Below are 23,185 nucleotides of genomic sequence, written 5' to 3' on the forward strand. Positions count from 1 at the left end.
TTGAATTTATCAAATATTTAAAAAATATTTCTCCTGTTGATAATATCCTGTGATTTATTTTTCTTTAACAATGAAATGAATTTACATACTCCCTAATGTTGAATCATCCTTGTACTTTTGGAATAGATCTTGCTTGATTGTGGTGGATTTTGACTTGTTTTACAGCAAGTTGGATTCAAATTGCTAAAATTTTGCAACTACTATATAGTTAAGCAGATTGGTCTATAAGAGTAATGATTCACATGTTAGAGATTAATTGGTGAACTTTGAACAGGTGGTCCTGGCTCAGATGAGTTTGGGAAATGCCAGGTTAATCAGGTTTCTTTACTCTTGGACTTCACAGAGACCTTAATAATACTTATTGTGATTCTCCAAAAGATGGACCAGAAATGGCATGCAGCACTAGCACTTTCTCAAGTTATTTGACTGCAGAACCTCTTTTTCAAAAAACACATTAAATTCTCTGGAGACTAGTGTTCTATACTGATCTGTAATTCTCCATTTTGGTGTTATCTCTGTCAGTTTTGTTATCAGAGTTATGCTAAACTTGGGAAGTGAAATGGAAAACTTCTTTTTCTGTGTAACAGTTTAAATAACATAAGGATTATCTGTCCCTTAATGGTTTGATAGAACTTGCCTGTAAAACCATCTGAAGTAGTAGCATTTCTAAGTGATACAGATGCTCAGGAATGCACACACTAACAAGGCTTCCCCACAGGACATTTTTTCCCAACAGCCAATTCTTCCTGGCACCCTTTTCTTTAGGATCAAACAGCTATTTTAGAAAAGCCTTAGAATGTGTGAAAATTAGACTTGAGGCATTAGCGAAGTGATGCTGAATCAGTCCTGCAGGGTCCTCAGCTCTAACAAATAGCACGCTGGCTACTGCTCCGGGGTGCCTTGCTGGGGCTGTGTAGGGCATTTTTGGTTAAGGGTGCAGAGTTGACTCCCACCTTTCATAGTAGCCACTCTAGCTGAGGGCCAAGCTCTGGACCCCTTTCCTCATCCAGTTCCATTTTATCCTCTGGCTTGTACCTTTTTCCCAGTACTGTAGGGCGATAGGTCTGCTTAAACTTCTTCTAGATGCTTCCTGGAGGCCAGCCCTCAATAGTCCTTGCTTTAGACCTCTATGGGTATATCATTTGCCCAGCATAAGGGGGAGGCAGAGAATTGCTAGGAGATCAGGGTCAGTTTGAGAGGCCTGGTATTAATAGTGGGGACTAGGGCCAAGCAAAGCTTATGTGGGGTCAGCTGGACCAGTGGGTCTCCTGAACTGTATGAGCTGAAGGATTGGCTTGGGGTTCAGTAGGGCTGGGTGTCCCTTCAAGTGAGGGGGCGGGTGGTGTGTGTGTGGCTTGGGGGCTTCTAGGGATCTAAGGCTGTGCTGAAGGATTAGTCTAGGGTACAGTGAGGCCTAGGAGAGCTGAGGAGGCTGCGGGTCCCTGGAAGAGGCCAACTTGGGGGAGGGGGCAATTGGGGCCCAGGCTCCGACAGGCCCGGGGCTCCCGTGGGTCTGGGCTGGGGCGGGGGCCGCCTGCGTACTCGGAGAGGCCAGGTCGGCGGCGCCGGGGCCCTGCCCGGGGCTAACGGGCCGGGCCGTGGGGAGGCGGGGTGCCGGCCAGGCGGCGGCGCGGGCTCCGGACGCGAGGGCTCCCGCTCCCTCCTCCCGCCCGAGCCAGCCTCGGGCGCCCGGCGCCTCCCACGGAGCCAGCGCCAGAGCCGGGAGGCCCCGGCCCGCCGCCGCGGCCCGCGGAAGGAGCCGCCGCTGTTGTTGCTGCCGCCGCCACCGCCAGGCCGCGCCCCGCCCCTGCCGCTGCCGCTCCCCGGTGAGGCTCGCGCTCGACCTGCGGCGCCGGCCCCGCCGCCTGGGCCCCGGGCCCGGCCCCTTCCGCGCCGCCCGGGCGATGAGAAGCTGCTTCTGCGTGAGACGGAGCCGGGACCCGCCGCCGCCGCAGCCGCCGCCACCGCCGCCCCAGCGGGGAACAGTTAAGTGAGGCCGAGCGGGACGGGCGCCGCGGAGGCTCGGCCGAGCCGGCCCTGCTGCCCCCGCGGGCGGGCGGGCCGGCGCGGGCCCCGGGCCGAGGGGCGGGTGGGCGGGCGGAGCCGGGCCGCACCGAGGCCTGCGGGCTGTGTGCCCGGCCGGCCGCGGGGACAGGCCCGGCGGCCTCTGCTCGGCCCTGCGCGCGCCGCGGCTTCCCGTCCCCGGCTTGGCCTTGCGGCTTGGCGGAGCCGGAGGGAGCTCGGGGACCAGGGTGCGAGCAGCGTCCCCTGGGCCGGGGCTTGTGAGGGCTCCCGAGAGCCACGTCCGCCCAAGTGAGAGGTGAGGCGGCCCACCTGTGCCGGGGCACGGCGGCCACCTGCACAGACCCGGACAGTGGTTTCACTGGCCGGGCCCGGGGGCCACTCTCTGTAGTCACGTGGGTGCCGAGCTGACTGCACCTGAGCCTCGGGCATGATCTAGGGTGCGGTCTCATCTGTGACCTGGGCAGAGCAGAGAGGACACCCAAACTCCAGGGCACCTGTGTGCAAGGTGAGGTGCCGGTCGGGGCACCCAAGACCCAGAGTACCCATCCTCGAAGGATGGTGCTCCTGTTGATGGTCACCCCACGGGGACTCCAGCGCAAATGAGGCTCAGGGGCAGGGGCCGGGTGAAGAAGGCAGACCCATGATCATCTTCGTCCTCTTTGTTACCAACACACAACTCTTCCTGAATCATCAGCCTTTCCGGCCATTAAAAATGACTCTTGTATTCCCTGACCCTCTGCAGCCTCTTCAGCAAGGCACAGGGGAAGGCCCCAGGAGGGCAAAAGGCAAACGGCTGTTGCGCCTTCTCTGCTCCCCGCCCCCACCCACGAACCAGCCCCCCGCTCAGTTTTCTGCCACAAAGCAGACAGCAGGCCAGAGTCTCTTTAGGGGCCTTTGTCTCCGTGATTCCTTCTCAGTATAATCTCATTGTACATTTCTCGACAGCTGGCTGGATCTCATCTCATTTTAACTGGGCAAGAAAATCTTATCAGCCGCACCAGAAAAGCCTTAGAAAAGTTAGGAGATAAGCTGTGGTGGAAGCCTAGACTAACTCAAAAACTCAGTGTACTCAGAAGATTAGTACAGGAGACAGGTGACACCTTTCTTGCTTGTGGGAAATTGAACCAGGTGTTTCAAGACATTGTGCCATGCATAGAATATTTAAATGGGGCCTCTTCTGGGACCTGGGCACCAAGACCCGTGTGAAGCAGTTGACATAGCAATTACTGGTTCATTTGAGCTTAGGATCATCTTCTTTAATCCACATTTTTCATTCCTTCCTTTTAGCTTTTAAGCCGCACTCCTGATTTATGCTGAAGGCATTTCCCTGCCCGGCCTCCTTCCCGCTGGTGGGCTTTTCCCCACTTTTAGCTGGAACAGTGCACCATGATTAAGTGCAAGGACTTATAATTAGGCCTCAACTTAAGCCTTGGCTTTCCTACTTACCGTGTGTTCTTAGGGAAATTAGTGAACTTTTCTGAGCCTCAGTTTCCTCATCTGTAGAGTGAGGCTAATGATAATATCTATCTCATAGAATTATAGTAAGAAGCAAATGAAATATTATAAGAGAAGTGCTCAGCTCCATTCATGCCACAGGGCAAGTAGTTAATAGAAATTAGTGGTTATTGGGACTTCCCTGGCGGTCCAGTGGTTAAGACTCTGCGCTTCCACTGCAGGGGGCACAGGTTTGATCCCTGGTTGGGGAACTAAGATCCCGTGTGCTGTATGGCGTGGTTAAAAAAATAAAATGAAAAAAATTAAAAATTAGTGGTTATCATTAAGGGTTTGTTAACTGGTTGATCAGAAGAGTAGCTTCAGTTTTTTTTAGAGTGCCTTTCTGTTTGTGGTTATCATTTAGGGCCACTAGGAAGGGATCGTAGAGTAGAAAGAACACTGGGCTTAGAACCTCAGTTTACCTCCTGGAACCCAGGAGACCCTAGGCAAGTCATGGAACCTCATGGGACCTTTCTGAATTCCCATTTCCTCATTTGTTAAAGGGGCCTAAGAATAAAACCTACCCCTTAAGGCTGAATGGGCTAATGTGTATGAATGTGTATGACACTGTGGAGGGGGTTGGCGGATCCTCACTAAATGTAAGTGGGATCTAACGGCAGACCCCGGTTTGGTGGGTCTGCTATTTTGACAGTTTGTTGTGGTGGGGGAGGACTATAAGAAGAGCAATGCAAGAATATCTTGTTTGTGTACAAGGATATCTTGGTGTTTTACAAAACCATACAACTGTGTGAACACATTGTGATCCCCCTCAGGGCCTTGGAAGGGGGGAGTGCGCACTGAAGGTTCTTAATCTCTATCAGTTTCACAGCAGATTTGCGTCTGGGGGCATCAGAATCCAAGTGTCCCCGGCCCCTCTGCCTTAGCGGGTTGGAACTGCTCCATGCTTCGTGCTCAAAGAGCGACATCCTTGCCACACTGGAAAGTCATGATGGTGTTGGGGTCAAGAGTGGGAAATGTCAAAGGTGCTATTATGATGGTGAAGATAACAAATGACTACATGGTTGGATGCGGTGGGCTGAGAACACTGTATTTAGTTGGCTGTGGTTGAGTGAACAGTCTCGTTTGCGCGTTGGCTTGTGGGAGGGGAGGGCTGGGTTCCTTGAATGAGCTGCCCCTCCCCAGGCTGTTCTCGCTCTCTCTGAGGCCCTCCCTGACCAGCGTTGCACCGGCCCCAGTGTATCTCCTTGGCCTCGTGCTCGCTGGGCCACCCTTGGGAATTGTGGTTTCCCTGTGTTGTCGGCACTGTTTGCGGCGGGGTTGCCTACCTCACATCTCTTCTCCCCAGCTGCTTGGGAGGCAGGGTGTGCTTGACGTTGCCTTCTTGTTGGGGACATCCTGTGGGCAAGCATTGGTTTACTTGACACACTTCTGGCGGGATGCAGAGCTTGTCTAGGCTGAAATGTGAGAGGCCCGTGGGCCTAGAGCCCAGGGGTCACATACTAGAGCTTTGCAGCTCATACTCCCCTGAAGACTGGAGGGCCATCTTGCTGGGCCTGTGGCTAGGATCAACACGGGATCGTTCTACACACACACACATTTTTTTTTTTTTAATAAATTTATTTATTTATTTTATTTTTGGCTGCGTTGGGTCTTCGTTGCTGTGCACGGTTTTTTCTCTGGTTGCGGCGAGCGGGGGCTACTCTTCGTTGCGGTGCGCGGGCTTCTCAGTGTGGTGGCTTCTCTTGTTGCAAAGCATGGGCTCTAGGCTCATGGGCTTCAGTAGTTGCAGCACGCAGGCTCAGTAGTTGTGGCTCGTGGGCTCTACAGCGCAGGTTCAGTAGTTGTGGTGCACGGGCTTAGTTGCTCTGTGGCATGTGGGATCTTCCCGGACCAGGGCTCGAACCTGTGTCTCCTGCATTGGCAGGCGGATTCTTAACCACTGCACCACCAGGGAAGTCCACACTTTTTTTTTTTTTTCAAACAGATACTGATCAGCACAGCAAAATGTTCAAAAGAATATCTTTTAGGAGAGAGAAATAAATGAATTCTTAACGAACTAAGAATCCTTAGGATGTTTATTAAAATGCAGAACCCAGGGCCGCAAACCCAGATCCTGAATCAGAATATCTGGGGAAGGGGCCCCAGAATCTGCATGTTTAACAAGAATCTTGGGTTGTACTGATGCTTACTGAAATTTGAGAACCCCAATTATAGATGCTTTTTAGAAATATTATGAAACACACAAAATAAAATTTACCATCCTAATTGTTTTTAAATGTATACATCAGTGGCATTAAGTATATTCATTCTGTTGTGCAGTGAATCTCCTGAACTTTTTCATCTTGCAAAACTGAAACTCTATACAGTTGACTCTTGAACAACATGGGTATGAACTGCGCAGGTCCACTTATACGTGGAATTGTTTCCATAGTAACTACTGCAGTACTACACCGTCCGCGGTCGGTTGAATCCCCAGATGCAGAACCACAGATACAGAGGAACTCGAATTTGGAGGGCCAACTATAAGGTATATTCGGATTTTCGACTGCTGGAAGGTTTGGCACTCCTAACCCCTTCGTTGTTCAAAGGTCAACTGTACTCATAAAACTCCTGTTTCCCCCTCCCCAGCCTCTGGCAACCACCATTCTACTTTCTAGGAATTTGACTACTCCAAGTACCTCATATAAATGGAATCATATTTGTGAGTATTTGTCTCTTTGTGACTGCCTTATGTCACTTAGCATAATGTCTTCAAGGTTCACCCACACTGCAACATGTGTCAGAATTTCCTTCCTTTTTTAAGACTGAATAATACTACATTGTATGTATAGACGACATTTTGCTTATCCATTTATCTGTCTATGGACACTTGGGTTGCTTCCACCTTTTGGCTATGGCAAATAATGCTGCTGTGAACATGTATGTACAAATATCTCTTTGAGACCCTGTATTCAGTTCTTTTGGGTATATATCCAGAAGTGGAATTGCCAGATCATAGAGTAATTCTATTTTTCATTTTTTGAGGAATCACCACACTGTTTTCCATAGCTGCTGCATTTCCATTACCACCAACAGTGCACCAGGTTTCCAATTTTTCCACATCCTCACCAACACTAATTTTCTGGTTTTTGGTAGCAGCCATCCTAATGGGTATGAGATGATATCTCACTGTGGTTTTGGTTTGCATTTCCCTAATGAGTAATGATGTTGAACATCTTTTCAGATGCTTGTTGGCCATTTGTATATCAGCTTTGGAGAAATGTCCTTTTTCAAGTCCTTTCCCCATTTTTTCATCGAGTTATTTGCTTTTTGTTATTGCTAAGTTGTAGGAGTTCTTAATAGATTTGGATTTTAACCTCTTATCAGATATATGATTTGCAAATATTTTCTCCCATTCTTTTGGATGTCTTTTCACTCTGTTGATTGTATCTTTTGATGGAAGTTCTGCAAGTTCTTTATACACATTAAAACCCTGTAAAGAAAATATTATCATCCATTATTCCAATTTGAGGGGCATGGAAACTTAGGCCCAATTCAGTTGAGTTGCTTGGGGTCACACAGCTGTGTCAAACCTGCGACTCAAGCCCTGGTCCCTCTGAGTCCGAAGTCTGCACCCTTTCCATTCCTCTGCTTTACCTCCCAGTCCTTCCCTGAGCTAATAGCATGAAGAGGCCCTATAGGGTCTGCAGGAAGTGGCCTTGGCTTGAGAAGCATTCATTTACAGGAGAGGAAATAGGAACGCAAGACTTGGGAATCTCTTCCTTCTGACCACTGGGGCGCTCCTTCCTGTAGATCCACATCATTACTTAGACCTTAGAAATAGCAGAGAAGTGCAGACAGGTTTTTAACTGTTTTGTTTATTTGTTTGTTTGTTTGTTTAAGCGTTTCATAAGCTTGTTTCAGAGCCCATCTGCTACTTAACAGTTTCCCAGAGAGTCCGGGACTGTTCACGCCACCGTTGGTGCCGTGTCTTCTGCCTGCACTCCTTGCAGTACTCTGCACCCTCCATCTTTCAGGAAGCCCAGCTCCCTGACTGCCCAGCAAAAGGGAGCATCCCCTCATTTGCGGTCCCTTTCTTTCAGGACATTTCCTCCAGCCCGTGAGCCCTGCAGGTGGTACCCATGACTTATTCGTCGCTGTGTCACCCAGCACAGTGGCACTGCACCTGGGCTCTGCATTCTCCAGTCTCTGACCCAGCCCAGATCAATGAGATCAGAACCTGGGGGTTGGGACAGGCAGCTGTAGTTTTTACAAACTCCTTAGGGGAGTCTTCGTGCAGCCTCCTGCCAGGCCCTCATCCAGCCTGCTGCAGCTGAGTCACACCCACTTCTGGAACCCCCTGGAGTGCCGCAGTCCCACCTCCCTTCCTCGGCAGATGGCCCAGCCCTGGGATCGTGGTGTTTGTCCTGCATGGAGCATCAGTGACCCCAGCGTGGCACTCTCACCATTGCCTCTGCTGCTTTACATGCCCTCCTTAATCCGATGAAACATTGGCGATTTTGAGAGGAGGACAGGAACTTCATTCATCCATCCTCCCGTCCATCCGTCCATCCATCCATCCATCTATCCATCTATCTGTAATCCATTTATTGAGTTCTCATTGTGGGCTTGGCACTGTGGTGGACATATACCTTTGCACAACTGATGTTCTGCTAGGGAAAGTATTATAGCCTTCTGAGAGGCAAGACTCTGTGTAAGTGTGTATGTGCATGCGTGCATGTGTGCACATGTATGTGCTGAGGCCATGTCCTTGGACAACATCAGGATTCTTAGTGACAGCACCTGTCTGGCTGGGCAGTGGGGAAGGTTTGGGGTGAATGGGAGATGTGACCCAGATTTTGAATGGTGGGATGGGTGCCATAGGGGAGGAACTGGGTGCTCTTGGGCAACCTGTGTTGGGGAGGGAAAGACTGGGGGACTTACTCTGAGGCTGTTCCCCATGGATGATGACCTTCAGGTTCCTCCCTCCCTCCCTCCCTTCCTTCATCAAACATCTAATGAGTAACCTACTGCCTTGTAGTCAAAGTTTGGACTATGGACCTGCTGTTTCAGCATCACCTGGATCTTGTTAGAAATGCAGCTTCTGGGACTTCGCTGGTGGCGCAGTGGTTAAGAATCCACCTGCCAATGCAGGGGACACGGGTTCGATCCCTGGTCCAGGAAGATCCCAAATGCCGCGGAGCAACTAAGCCTGTGTGCCACAACTACTGAGGCTGAGCGCCACAACTACTGAAGCCCATGCACCTAGAGCCTGTGGTCTGCAACAAGAGAAGCCACCACAATGAAAAGACCACGCACCACAATGAAGAGTATCCCCCGCTCACTGCAACTATAGAAAGCCTGTGCACAGCAACGAAGACCCAACACAGCCAAAAATAGAAATGAATAAAATAAAATACATTTATAAAAAAGAAAAGAAATGCAGCTTCTCAGGCCCCATCCTAGACCTGTTGAATCAGTATCTCTGGGAGTGGCTTTAAGACTGTTTTAACGAATTCCTTAGATGACTCATGCATGCTAGAGTTTGAGAACTCCTCATCCAGAATGTTGGGGTTCCCATCTTCACCATTGTTTCATGCTCAGCACAAGGGCCCTCCGTAAACATTTGTGGGCTGACTGTTATGCACCAGGTCCTGTTAGGTACCAGGAACGTGGGAGATGCTTCAGGTGGGAGGATGGCAAGGTCAGCCAGGTTTGAGGTATTAATGGGACGTGTGGGTGACCGTAGCCAGCAGGGTACTAGATACACTCGTCTGAGTCTCAGGAGAAAAGTCTGGGCCGTGGAGGTAATTTGGAAGTCATCAGCACACAGAATGATTATACCACCAAAGAAACTCTGAAGACCCATGTGCAAGTCACAGAGCGGGTGGTGGTGATGGGAGGTGTCTGCTGACCTGAAGCCAGGTGTTCTGATGATTCTGGCCTGGGAGCCCATTTGCCCGCCAATGAGGTGACATTTTTACTCTGTACACTGTGGCCATCAAGCCAAGGCTGTGACCGTTTTATGTCACCGAATATCAAGAGAATGTTGCTCTTGGGACCTCCTGGGGTGGGTTCATTTGTAGGGCATCTGCCTTCCGTTGGTATCCTTCTTCCTTCTCTCCAGGGGACAGTATGACACTAGACCTGATGGGAGTGGGTGGGGATGACCTTCATTTGCAGTGATTGTGAGCAAGTTGCAGGTTGCGGTGGGGCTCACAGTGTACTGGAGAACGCCCCCTCCTCCCCAGCACCAGGCTCCCTGGTTTTTCACGTTCGGGCCTATAGGGGCAGGCCTTTGGCCACGGCAGTGCTGTAGAACTGGATCCTGATTTATCTGGGGAGAGAGAACTCTGGGACCTAGCACTGCACTGTACGGGCTGCAGCAGCCCAAACCCCAGGCCCGCCTCACATGGTTTATGGAAAATCTGTTTGGTAATCAAATGGTTAATATCAGTCTAAACATAGGTCTGATGGAATGGATGCATTTGTACACCAGATTCTCCTATTAGAAGTAACAGACCTTCACTGGAGAAAAAGGAAGTGCTTGCCATTGTTAGTTCCCTAGCTGGAAAGTTCTTTGTGATCTAGGGGAGCTTAGGAAAATATTTGCTTTAGTTCCCCAGTATCTTAGCAGCCTTCCCAGCAGCCTGTGGCCTGTTGCCACCAGGTCGTACTCAACAGCATTTGTCGGAACGATTTGGTTTCTGACTGGTCACTAGATAAGTGGTCCAGGCCCAAGTACAGGTGGCGCCAGGATGCTATCCTGAGGTTCCGTAGTGGACGCCTCTCAGCCTGTGTCCCCCATGGGCAGCCCCCAGAGCCGGCTGGCCATTTGCCTGGTTGCCGCAGGGACTCTGGCCTCAGCCTGAAGTCTCCGTAGGAGGTAGGGCTCTGCACCAGGGCTGCCTGAGGTGGCCCAGTTTGTGTATTTGTGTGTGTTGTGGGTGCATTGGTGAAGCCTGGCCTCCCCTGTCCTCTGTCCCCTGCTTAAGATTTGTTAGCAGGAAGGTGCCAGGAATTATGGAGCAACAGAGGAGGGCATGGGTTCCCCGCAGCCCACTGGTACCACTGCTGCTGCTGGGAAACAGGCAGAGAGCTGCCCCACGACGGCCAGAGCTGGAGCTTTTACTGGGGGACGGCCGTTCTCAGTGGAGGCCCTGCTCTTTGGCCGTTTCCCACAGGGAGTGAAATATTTATCCACTGCTTTTCCCCAGCCCCACAAGCTGCTAGATGTGCGCAGTTTGTCTTTTGTGCCCTTGACTTTGGATTTCAAACAATCTGATCACAAGTTCATCCTTCTGTAGGGACTTCATTAACTCACTGGTTTTGTCATTTCAACTACAGTAGCTCAATTTAACCTGCTCCCCCCGCAATACTTTGAAATTACTCTCCTCAAAAGTTGTGTGCGAGTCCTGCCTTCAGCCCTGGTGGGCAGCAAGGGCTCCGCTTCTGAGTCGGCCTTCCTTCCTCGCCCGGGGTCCCTGCTGCGCCTCCTTTGAAGGCAGCACCCCCTGCCCCCCGGCAGTTGTTGCCTCCCCCCCGCGCAAAGTGCTTTAAACTCCTCGGCCTGCACCCCACCCTGCTGCTGGAAGGGCCTCCGTGGAGAGAGGTGTGAGCTCTGCTAGTTGGGTTTTGATTTCAGTACAGGAGCTGATAAAACGAGATAAACCCCAGGCTCACAGGGCCGGGGAAATTAAACAGAGATGATATCAAAGTTCCCCTGAGTTTTCAACTGTGATACAGTAGCTTAGTTTTCTCCCAGACTGGGGCCGGGAGGCACGCCTTTGATTCTGAAACAATGTTCAGCATCAGTTAAGCCCAGCACTGCTGACTTTTAGGGATTAAGCACACTGTTGTAGTGATTCTTTGATCAGCTACAAGGGAGCCGTGTGCTGTCTGTATGAAGGGGCTTTATAGTTAAAGTTCATTTCTCTGTGAACCTGGGATGACAGCACTGGTGAGGTGCTGCAGTGCTGCGAGCTGGGGCCTCCCCCAGGCACCATTTGCAGCATTGCAGGCTCACGCAGGAAGCTGTTCTCTTACCCAATGTTATTGGATAGAACTCATTGAGCACAGCGTGGAAAAAATCCTGCTGGCCTGGAAATCACACCTCACCCTAACTGACCCCATCCAGCCCCTCTAGTCCCAGTATGTACAACACACACACACACACTCATTCTCTGTCTCTCTCCCCACCTTGCAGAGAAATCCTCTTGGGGCAGACACGGGCACACCTGTCCAGAGCGAGACTCTGTAGCCCCCAGCCTTGGCAGTGATCTGAGTGAGGCTGGCTGCACACTCGGGGTAGAGGTTGGGATAGGGACCAGATGACCTGCGAGGTCAAGCTAGGAGGACTAGCTCAAAGTCAGTGTCGCCAATGTACTCTCTCCGTGCCCGAGGGCAGATGTGACTCCCAGGTGCTGCCGCCATCTTCGTTCCTTACCTCGCGTTTACTGAGAACCGACTTAGCTTCAGGTTGGCTCAATCCCGTAGTTCTCAGAAATCTCAACATCTGTTATCTTGGCCTCTAAAGTACTGCATCAACTTTTGGCTTTTTCTGTGGAAGCCCTCCTTGTAGCCACAGCTGGGACGGTAGAAGTTTCCCCAATTGCACCTCCTCCCCGGTTGGCCCTGTGACTTCCAGCTGGTCATGGAGCCCCGTGTGCCGTGGATCGCGCTCACACCGTGCTATACATCAACCTATTCCCTCCTGTGCCGGGCTCGGATCTCCCTCATTAGGTCTAAATTTACCTCCGTCGTACACAAACATGGCCTTAGCTCAATTTTATTGTTGTAAATTATTTATGAGGGAAATGTTGAATCTTGAAACTGAGGTGTGGGGAAAATTAATCCCATGTTACTTCTATCTTTCTGTACTCTTTTCCCCCCTTGCTTCCGTTACTGGGCTACAGCTAGAGAAAGAAGAGCGTTGGCATTTTAAAATATAATTGGTGTTCAAAGTGCTTTCTTGATGGGATATCGGATGGGAAGTCCGTCTCTCTCTGCACAGTGTATGGAAAGCAGACCAGACTGGGGAAGGAGGGCCAGAGGTCCCGTTGGGCTCTGCCCTCTGCCAGCTCGTGGTGTCTGAGAACTCCAGGGTTCCGTTTTTCTCCTCTACAACAGGGATAATACGCCCCAGCCACCTTCTAGGTTTGGTGTGAGCATCGATTGAGAAGGAGCCCGAGAAAGCTTTTTGGTAATTGCAGGGTGCTGTTCAGATGCGGGGAGGTGTGTTAGTGTGTTCTGTGTGCAGCTAGGATTTGGAGATAGAGGTGGGTGCTGGGCGGGGAGTGCTGAGGATGACACCAGCTGTTGCAAGTAGGCCTTCGCGTTTTCTGCTGTAGCCCAGCATCGCATCTTGCAAGACAGGTTAATGTTGGCCTTAAACACCCTGCTTCCCCCGCTCCTCTCCCCGCGGCAGGTCTGCTCTGCAGCCCGGCATTAATGGCCTCTTCTCCCCCTCGCAGAGGCCTGGCCTGTGCCCCGGGCAGCCGCGGACACAGTGGTGCCATCCCTTCTGGCTGGAGGCTTCGCACAGCCCGGGGAGCACCGAGAGCTACTTAATAAATAGCCTTTTGTTAGGAAGGTCAATTGAAGTGACGGTAGAGACGCTGTTAAGAGTAATTTGCAGTCAGAAAATATGTAATTCAGGGCAGGCTGCTTTGAGTGATTGCCTCTGCCGTGGATATCTTGGGCGTTTCTCATTAAAAGCTTCCTTTGCTGGTGGTGGTGCTTCCTCCACCGCGGAGCTCCGCGCAGCGGCGAGGAGTCATTTGTCTGTATCTCACAAAGGCTGCTGGATCCCCAGGGCACGGTCACTGCGGGGGAGGAAAGAGGGAGGCGTGCATCGGAGATGCTCGGTGCTAATGCCCTGCCCGCCGCATCCTCCCAGCCTGCAGGCCGGGCCGTGACCAGGCACGCGGGCCCGGCCGCCGGCTCCTTTGTCTGCTCCGGGAGGCCGCCCGCAGCCATCTTGGGGCCCGGTGCCGGGCTGCCCGGTGCATTGTGGGAGCAGCGGCGTCAGCCCCCCGCCCTTGCTCACGCTGCAGAGCAGAGGAGGGCCGTTGCCATCAGTACGTGGCATGTGGTGCCCCGAGGACGGGCATCTCTCAGCTAATAAAATGTTTCTTATTTATTCCCATGCTCACTTCCCCCCTCTCTCTCTCTCTCTGATAGTAGAAGCGCTACTATCTTAAAAAAAAAAACAACACTTACCTCTGATGTTCTTTTATTAAATTCACAGCATGATATTTTAGCACTGGCAGAATTGTACATTCTATTAATGAGTTGTTAATTGCGAAGCATTTTGGTAACCAACAGCAGGTACCAATATTTTGCAGACTGCAGCAACGTTATTTCCATGTTACCAGGAATATGGGGTTTTCCACGTGAAGTACTTTTTGGTCAGTGTTTGCTTTGGATTGGGCTGGTGCAGATATTTAATTCTAAACCTTCTTTATTGGGGGCATGCATGCGGATTCCGTCAATAAATTATTTATTTAGTGCCTACTGTGTGCAGGAAGCATTAAGCCCTGTTCTTTATGCAGATAAAGCTGCCTGGTAAGTGAAATTTGAAAATAGAAAACGATGCAGTGATGTGGTTTGGTGTCCTGTCCCCCCTGCCCTGTGCTTCTAGAAGCTTATTTTCAGTAGAATTAAGTAAAGCATAACTTAGTTTGGCTTTTGTCATAAACAGAAGCTGAGAGTGTGGCTGCTGCCCGGCACTTCTAGCCTTGATCCGAGACTTGGCTCCGTTGCCCTGACAAGTCTGTTTCTGGAGCCTTTCGTGGGTTCCAGGGGACGCTGATTACACGGTAACTTGCATACAGCATTCTGGTTGTTTCCATTCAGGAGGCTGTAGTCATTTTTAATAGCCTCTGCCTTTTCTGATTCTAGGCTGAGAGCTAAGAATATTCCTCCTGCCTGCCTAGTTAGGCAGGGTGTTTGGTTTGCTTTAGAAGCAGTAACCAGCCTTGAGAGATCTGGCAGACCTACAGCCAGTGGAATTCAATTGCTGCAGAAGGAGGTAGAATTTAACTTGCTCTTTTTCGCTGCTTGTCCTTTTAAAAGCACTAGAAGTCATTTACATAAGGTGTTACGTTTTTTATTTGCTTTCTGGTGCACTGCCACTCGAGCTGCCCAGACCCAGTGCTCTCTATATTCTGCTTGTCTCCTCTGGTCACATCAAGAGGCAATCAGCAGCAGAATAATAATTTCATTTCCCTCCCTTTCTCCCAAAGTGCCCAACAAGAATTATGGCCATTGTTAGTGCTTAGCTTTGAGTAAGTGCCCACATGACCTGCGGGATTAAACACAACAAAGGGACCCGCCAGTCCTCTTGGGAACAGCACCAACCATGTTTCTGGCCAGTTACACTGGACCTTTGTATCCCAAACCCTCCAGTCTCATCTGCTTTTTGTTGAGCGCCTACTATGTGCCAGGGAACCTCTCCAGGCCCTTGATTTACGCGACTCCTTTAGTTCTCACAGCAGCTCTGCGACTGTCAGTGTCCTGACCTCTTGCTTGCCCGGTCACCAGCTAGTAAGTCATGTAGCCTGGACTCCAGTGCCATGCCTTGGCCTCCACGCCCAGAGCACTTTCTTCTGTTTACAAAGCTCTGCCGCCCGAACAGTCCACCCTTGGATGTGGTAGAGGCTGTGGATTTGGAAGGCTGCACTTCTGCAGGGAGGTATTGTGAGGGAGAGAGACGGAAGGTACTGTTAGATTTAGCCGTGTCTGATTTATTCTCAGAGAAGCTGGTGTTATCTGTTCAGAAGTCAGGCAGCTGGGCAGGAGAGTGTTCAAAGCTAACTTGAGAAGAGCAGGGGCCGGAGATGACTTGAATTCTTGATCTGAGGAAAGGGTCCAGGGCTCCCTTAGCCAGTCCAGGTACATGGAGCTTAGTTCAGGATATTTGCCCCAAGACACTGGTTCTGTCTGTGCGAGACTTTACATCGTTCACTTTAAATGCTCGGTTTGAATTGTACGCTTTCTTTTTCCTTTTCGGAACCAGGAGCAATCCGCCATGCCTGAAGTCAAAGACCTTTCAGAAGCCTTGCCAGAGACGTCAATGGATCCCATCACGGGAGTGGGGGTGGTGGCTTCTCGGAACCGAGCCCCGACAGGCTACGACGTAGTAAGTCAAGATTCGCTGATTCGGCAAACAGTTATCTCCTGTGTTCAAGGCCCTCTGAACCCTGTGTGTAAGATGTGCTGCTTCTCTCTAGGAACTTAAAACAGGGAGGGAAGACGTCACCAATGGGAAGGCGTGGGGAGCGTCCTGCTTTGGGAGTAGATGACCTGAGCCCGTCTGGGCTGTTTCGTGGCCTTAGCTGGGTCACTTGACCTCTGTAATGGGCATCTTCACATTCTGTAAAATTAAAGGGTTGGATTAGTTGATTTCCAAAGTCATTTCTAGCTGTGACATTTCATGAAAAGGATCCAAGAGTCTGAAAGACCCTTGGTTTGTTGTCACAGATTGTCCTACATGTATAAATGTCATAAGTGTATTGACATATGTTTATATAGCTCCTTACAGTTTACAAAGCAGTTTCCTACCCATGAACTCATTTGGCTCTCATGATTCCCTGGAGGCTGGGAGGGGAAGTTGCTTTCTCTCCACTGTGCTGATCAGGAGAACTCAAGCTCTGAGAAGGGAAGCGACGGAGCCCCAGCCCTTGGGAGTGGTGAATCAGGACCAGACGCCCTCCCAAGTCCAGGGCTCTGACTGACCACATCACTGCGGTATAGCAGAGAACTTGCTTTGCTTTTCAGCAGACATCTGTGGTGGTGTTCAGTAGTACCGATGGCTGGAATTGGTTATTTTGTTTTTTCAGTAGGTAAATTCCATTTTGGGTGAAGCTTAAAAAGTGCAGAGGAACTATTGGGAGGGTTTAGTTAACAGTGACTGTTGTCATGTGTTCTGAGCTTCTAAGGTGGTCTTATTTTCAGTTTCCTCATTTTGTTTATGACGATGTTTTATTCTTACTCATTGAAAATATGCACCAAGGATACATAAAAGAATACAAGTCTCATTAGCCAGCATTGAAAACCTGGCACAGTGATTAGATCAGTGTCTGATGTCCCAGGGGTGGGAGGGATGCCATGCCTAGTCCAGAAGAAGCCCAAAGGCAGGGTTTCTTAACCTTGGCACTACTGACATTTTGGGCCAGATGATCAGAAAATAGTGTGTAGTCGGGCAGCATCCCTGGCCTCTTCCTACTAGATGCCAATAGCACCAACCCCCGAGTCGTGACAACCAGAGCTGTGTCCAGACATTGCCAGATGTCCCCAGGCGGAGGAGGTGGGCGGGCAAAATCAGCCCCCGTTGCGAACAGTGCGGTGCATTTTGCGTCAGCCCATGCCGGGCCCCGTGTGAGAAGGGGAAGCCTGTTAAAATGCTCTACATCACTTTCCCAACTGTTTGAAAGCTTATAAACATTTTAAAAGTGAAAGAACGGGGGAATCTTTTTTGACAAAGATTTGAGTCTTACCTGCGGCCTGACTTCAGAGCACTGTTGGAACGTATAACTTGCCATAAAATAGAATCATTAGGTGTGGCTTTGTGCCATAAAACTCCTGGGGAAGCTAATAAAAATGTTCCTGATTTGAGAAGCCCAAGTGTCTTCTGATGAATTAGATGGGAAGCAGTGAGGCGTGAATCAGGGAAGGGGCTCGGTGCGTGCCACCTCTGGGAGGACTGGCTCCGGAGTGGCTCTCTGGGGGCGAGGGGTTGCCTGGGGTGTGGCCCAGGTCTTCTCGCTGTTCCCTCTTGCGGATCTGTGTCTGTAACATTCTGCTTGTACCTTCGGGGTCACCGTGAATGCTTGGCTAGTGGGCGACAGATGGCCTTTGATAGTCTGGTTTTCTGAAAGTCTTGGTAAGTCTGACAGGAGCAGCATCTATCCCTATCATTTTCTCCTAACATCTAGCTCAGGGCAGAAGAGCGCAGTGTCAAATGGGTAAGATTAATAAGCACATTTCATGATGAGGCTGTACCAGGCATTACCATGAAAGGTGAGCAGGGCAAGAGGCTCCAGAGGGTCAGCCCGGCAATTACCCAGCCCCTGCGCGCCGAGGCGGAGTGTCCGAGCTCCCTCCGAAAGCCCTTTCAGGGAGGGAGGCGGGAGTCCTCTCTTTGGACTGACTGCTGGACTCTTCCCAGATAAGCGTCTGCTTCCTCAGAGGTCTGACCCTGAGTTCAAGGGGAATGAGGGAAGGCACGGGGTGGGCAGGCAGGGAGGCACTCCCCATTCCTTTTATCCGGAGGAGTTTCGTGTGAGGTCAACATCCAAACCGAAGTGCGAGGCGTCGGGTGGTGGCCGGGCTGCAGAGATGCTGAGACGGAAGTGCGGTGGCTGAGGAAGCTCTCTGCGGACCGTGGCCAGGCCTCTCTCTCTCGGCCGCGTCTGCCGGAGGATTAATCCCTCCCTGTGCACAGGGCACGTTAAGTACCGTGACACGCAGCCCCAAGAGCCGGGCGCTAGATGGGCTGCTGACCCTCGATGGTACAACCACTTTAAAATGAGCAGAGGCCCTGTTGCTGCTTGAAGTAAAAGATACCAAGTATTTGTTTATAAAAATTTAATTTTGTAACTTCTCTGTAGGTCAGGGGAAGCTTCCTAGGCCAGGCGGCTGGGGATTATTTGCTAAACTTCTCAATTTATTGTCCCTATTTCTGCAGTCCCCTCTGAAATAGCCTGCACTTCCTGCCCCTCAGCCACGCTCTCAGATCTGGGAGTGACTGGGGTTCCCTGCCCTCAGAGGGCTGGTGGGTCTCATGTGTCCACGGTCCCTGGTAGGATGACTCTGTGTTGTAGATGCGTGGTAGCACGTGCTGTTTTATCATATGCGATGGGCAGTTTTCAATGAATCGTGATGCCCTGGGAGCACTTCATGCTAAAACTCCTCTGCACAAAATTAACCTTTGATTACCAGGTCCCTCTGGGATGTTGCAGTGTCTAAGGGCATCAAGCTGGACATCACCGATGACCACTGTTGGGTGTATTTCCAATGAAATACATCATACTTTTTACCTGCATTCTCTTGCCTTTCTCAGTGAGTGTTTACAACTCACAGACTAAAGCCACAACACTGTATTTGTGAGATGACTCTTTCTTTCCAAAAAGGAAATAGTTTCCTTTGATAATACACTTCTTGGTGACATAATTTCATATGATGATATACTTTTTTGGCAAAAACAAAAAGTCAACCATACAGAGAAAGAATAATCAAACACTCCAGAGTGTTTTAATTTTAAGTTGTTTATTTGTCCAACCTATATTTTTGGGTACCTACTATGTGCTGTCTGTCTAGGAGCTGGGGGTATAGTGGTGAATGAAAACACATTCCTGCCTTCATGAAGCTTAAAGTCTAGATAGAGAGAAAGACAATTAAATGATCATACAAGTAAATGTAAGATAAAATTGTGATAAGTGCTTTGAAGGGAAGTCCTAAAAGACTGTTCCATCTTTCAGATCTAGCTTTCCAGATCTCCCCATTTCTCTTGCTAAGTCCCGGATTGTGACAGCATGACCCTCTCCAGCTTAACTTCTAGAAGTTGCTCCCTTTTTTCCATACCCTGAGGCCTGCCCAGTGTCTCTCCTCCAGCTTTTCCTGAGCATTTCCCAGGGCACCGGCTCAAGTGTGCTTGGGGTCCTTCGGCTCTGGCCTTCTCCCCTGCCACCACACTGCACCATTTTTGTTGGTGACGTCTGTGAGGTCGCCCTTGTCTGGGTGCATCTCCCCCGCTAACCTGGCAAGGCTGCTCCCCTCTTCCTGGCCTGAGTGGGGATGAACACTGCTTTCCCTTCCACTCCCTTGTTCTGTGACCTTCCATGGTTTCCCACAGAACAGCTGAGGCCAGAATTACTTTTCATGAGACTTTTCTGGAGCTCTGAGGATGATGGGAACAGGAGAGTGAGGCTCAGAGAATATTGCTGCTGAGGCCCAGGTCCGTCCTCCAACCCCTCCCTGCCCGGCCTCTGCCTTGCTGTTGGCTACCTTCATTCTACCTAACGGCGTTTACAACTGCCATGTGTAGGGGCCCCGCCAAATTGAGTCTTGGCCTCAGAGAGCCTAGGAGACTTCTTTTTTCTTTTTCTTCACTGTAATCTAAGACCTCCTTCGTTCCCTTCCTGAGAAACCCCACCTGACACCCAGGAGTCTTTCGGCACAGTGACTCTGAAGTGACAGATTATCCCCTAGTTCAAGGACTGTTTCCAGATGTCCAGGTGGGGGATTCTCAAGCTTTCGTGGGCCTCATTCCTCTGCGGGACCCCACGCCCCGGGTTCCTGCTGCAGTAGGTCTGGGGTGGGGCTGAGAGTTTGCATTCTAACCAGTTGCCAGGTGATGTTGATGCTGCTGGTTCAGAGGCCACACTTGGAGAACTACTGCTCTAAGTTAAGTCATTCTTAAATAATCTGTACACGTGGTCACCACAAGTCTATCTCAGGAAGTGCTGTGCTAGCTTTTCCTGTTATTTTTTGGCCTCTCCTGATTTAAAGTTTAGAAAGTCTCAGGGGATGTGTGTGTACGTTTGTGAGTTTTTAAAAAAAAACATATTTTAAAAATACAAATGGGATGGTACTATTTATACTGTCATAACTTAAAAAAATATATTGTGGGCATAGCTCTATATCAGTCTATAGAGATAGGTCACATCCTCTTAATGCTTTTTTTTTTTTAAGGAATTCCTTTATTTTTATTATTTATTTATTTATTTATTTATTTTTGGCTGTGTTGGGTCTTCGTTTCTGTGCAAGGGCTTTCTCTAGTTGCAGCAAGCGCGGGCCACTCTTCATTGCGGTGCGCGGGCCTCTCACTATCGCGGCCTCTCTTGTTGCGGAGCACAGGCTCCAGACGCGCAGGCTCAGTAGTTGTGGCTCACGGGCCTAGTTGCTCCGCGGCATGTGGGATCTTCCCAGACCAGGACTCGAACCCGTGTCCCCTGCATTGGCAGGCAGATTCTCAACCACTGCGCCACCAGGGAAACCCCAATAGTGCATATTTTATTGTCTGGCTGTACCAAAATTTGGCTAATAATCCCATATTGAAGGACATTGAGTTTGTTTCCATTTTATGTTTTTAACGTGATAAACAACATCCTTGTGTATGTATTTTGGTGTGGTCACCCTGTTAGTGCCATAGAATAATTTCATAGGTTAGAATTATGGGGTCAGAGTGTTCACATTTTAAACTTGCTAAGTATTGCCAATGCCTTCTAGAAATGTTGTGACATTTTGTCAGTTTCTGTTCTCACTCAAGCAAGTGTTCAGTAAAGTGAAATTTGGGGGCTGAAGGATGAATTGACCAAGTTGCCCCCCTCCCCCACCCCAGGCTCTGCGCCCAGCTTCCTGTCACTGGCCCTCCTCTGGGCCAGGCAGACCTCTGGGGCGAGGGCCTGGATGGTGTGTTGTTTCAGGGGTAGCCGTGGATCTTCTCCCCAAGAGCTTCCTCCTCTTGGGTAAACAGAGAAAGGACAGACATGCAACTCCTTTCACTCAGCGCACGTGCTCTCAGTGTGTCTTCCTGTCTCACTTCCTTCTACTCACTTCTCCTCCAGCCTCATTGAACCTCTTACGTTCTCATATTCAGAATAAGGAGCAACTTTGTACCATCAAACCCTTGAACCCACTTTTTCCATATTTTCAAAATTCCTGTCCTCCCCCCCTTTTGGGATAAAATTTTCTGAATCTTTTAGAACCCACTTTGAAAACTCCTTGGTGAAGCTTTTTCTGATGTTATGCGTTCATTTATTGCTTCACGCAGTGGCTTCACAGATGTTTGTTGACCACCTACTATTGTGCAAGGCCCTGGGAATTCCAGTATCCTGGGAGGGGTTCCATCAGGTGAAAGGTGAGAGATGAAGAAGGGTGGATAGATGAGGCTGGATCACCCCAGAATGTTGTAAGCTACACGAAGGCATTGGCCATGCCGAGGGTGGTAGGAGTCACGAAAGGACTTTAAGAAAAAGGTTCATAGATTTGTGTTTTTAAAAGTTTCCTTGGTGTGTACAGGAAGGGAAATAATTGGAGGGCGTAGGTACTGAGGCAAAGGGCTGAGTTTGGCGGCTCTGTACTGGTGTCGAGTGAGAGGGTGGAAGCCTAACCCATTAACAGTGGATCGACCTGAGGGACATGGAAACGTGGGGCATGGGGACCCGAATACATATTCTTTCACAGAAAAGAAATGGGTTGAATGTTGGGAGATGGGTGCAGAGGTGAGGAAAGGGAAGGACCAGAGTGACACGAGGGTGTCTTGCCGGGCGGCTGGGTGGATGTTGATGCTTTCTGTTGAGATAGGAACATAGACGACCAGGTGGGTTGAGGGTGGAGGAGGACCGTTGGTTCGGTTTTGGACACGCTGCGTTTGAGGTGCTTGTGTGACGTCTGGGTGGGGATGTTGAGCGGCCCTGTGTCTGAAGGTCTGGGGAGATGCCTGAGTGTTACCATCACGTAGCAGAGACCGTGGTGTCATGGAGATGGTCCTGTCGTATCAGACTCCTCGTCAGAGTCCCCTGGAGCATCGATGATGAGGGATGGTTGGGAAGGAGGCACTCAAAAGAGGGCTGGGGCTGAGCATCCGGAGAGGTGGATGGAAAATTAGTAAGGAACTGGAGGAAAATGAGTATTTCTAGAAGAAGAGGTGGTCAGTAATAGTCAGAGTTCACTAAGGGGTAAATAAAATGAGGCTGAAAGCTTACTCTTGGGTTCAGTAACAAGAAGGTGCTTGTGAACTTGGTGGTAGGCTCAGAAGCAAGATTGGAGTGGATTTGAAAGGCCCACCTGAAGTGGGAGGTGAGAGTGCAGATGGCCTTTAAAGGAGGGAGGGTGGCAGCTGGAGGATGATATGGGATCAGGGGTCTTTTTTCCTTTGTTAAAGGTGGGCAGGTGTTGAGTATGTTTAGTTGCTGATGGGAAGGAACCAGCAGTGAGGACGGTTGACGATATAGGAGAGAGAGGCGCTGTCTGATGAAGCAAGGCCCCTGAGGGGGCAGAGGACTTGGTGTCCAGAGCCTGGTCAGAGGAAAGCCCAGGAAGTTGTGTTTGTGTTGCTCTTGTTCCTTGCCGGCGCTGCGTGCTGGAAAGCCAGCCTTGGTCGTGGCCTCTGACCAGCAAGTGGGCCTCTGAGGGCCATGCACGGACCAGGCATCCCCTAAGTCTCCACTTCCCATTTCTTCTGTGCTTCTTCTCTCCCCACCTCGTTTCTCTCAACACTCCTGTTTATTTCTTTTTTTTTTTTTAATAAAGTTTATTTATTTATTTATTTATTTATGGCTGTGTTGGGTCTTTGTTTCTGTGCGAGGGCTTTCTCTAGTTGCGGCAAGCGGGGGCCACTCTTCATTGCGGTGCGCAGGCCTCTCACTATCGCGGCCTCTCTTGTTGCAGAGCACAGGCTCCAGACGCGCAGGCTCAGTAGCTGTGGCTCACGGGCCTAGTCGCTCCGCGGCATGTGGGATCTTCCCAGACCAGGGCGCGAACCCGTGTCCCCTGCATTAGCAGGCAGATTCTCAACCACTGTGCCACCAGGGAAGCCCTCCTGTTTATTTCTGAAACTAATTAGACAGCCAAACATTTCTTAAAAACTGCTGGTCCTGTATAGTTTATATATTTGGGATTTCCTAAATAATTGCAAGTTTCAAATGCTTGAACTGCCAAATGAGGGGGGCTTTGGGGGTGCTAGGAGTGATCAGCTCCCCTCTGGGGCTGTGGGCTGTGT

General features: G+C 50.2%; 1 protein-coding gene across 3 annotated transcripts in view; it reads left to right on the plus strand.

Annotated features, from left to right (window-relative positions):
- Positions 1-1,523: 1,523 nt before the first annotated feature.
- Positions 1,524-23,185, plus strand: part of MVB12B (multivesicular body subunit 12B) — a 189,185-nt gene continuing 167,523 nt past the window's right edge. The window contains exons 1-2 of one of the 3 annotated variants that reach the window (XM_057548744.1): positions 1,524-1,985; positions 15,479-15,601. In XM_057548744.1, the coding sequence (XP_057404727.1) occupies positions 1,905-1,985; positions 15,479-15,601 (204 nt within the window). In that variant the 5' untranslated portion in view covers positions 1,524-1,904. Of the gene's footprint in view, positions 1,986-2,301; positions 2,321-2,354; positions 2,531-15,478; positions 15,602-23,185 lie in introns of those variants that run through there. The other 2 variants (XM_057548746.1, XM_057548745.1) reach the window with 2 other exon arrangements.

This window comes from Balaenoptera acutorostrata, chromosome 6 (assembly GCF_949987535.1).
Source record: "Balaenoptera acutorostrata chromosome 6, mBalAcu1.1, whole genome shotgun sequence".
NCBI lineage: Eukaryota > Metazoa > Chordata > Mammalia > Artiodactyla > Balaenopteridae > Balaenoptera > Balaenoptera acutorostrata.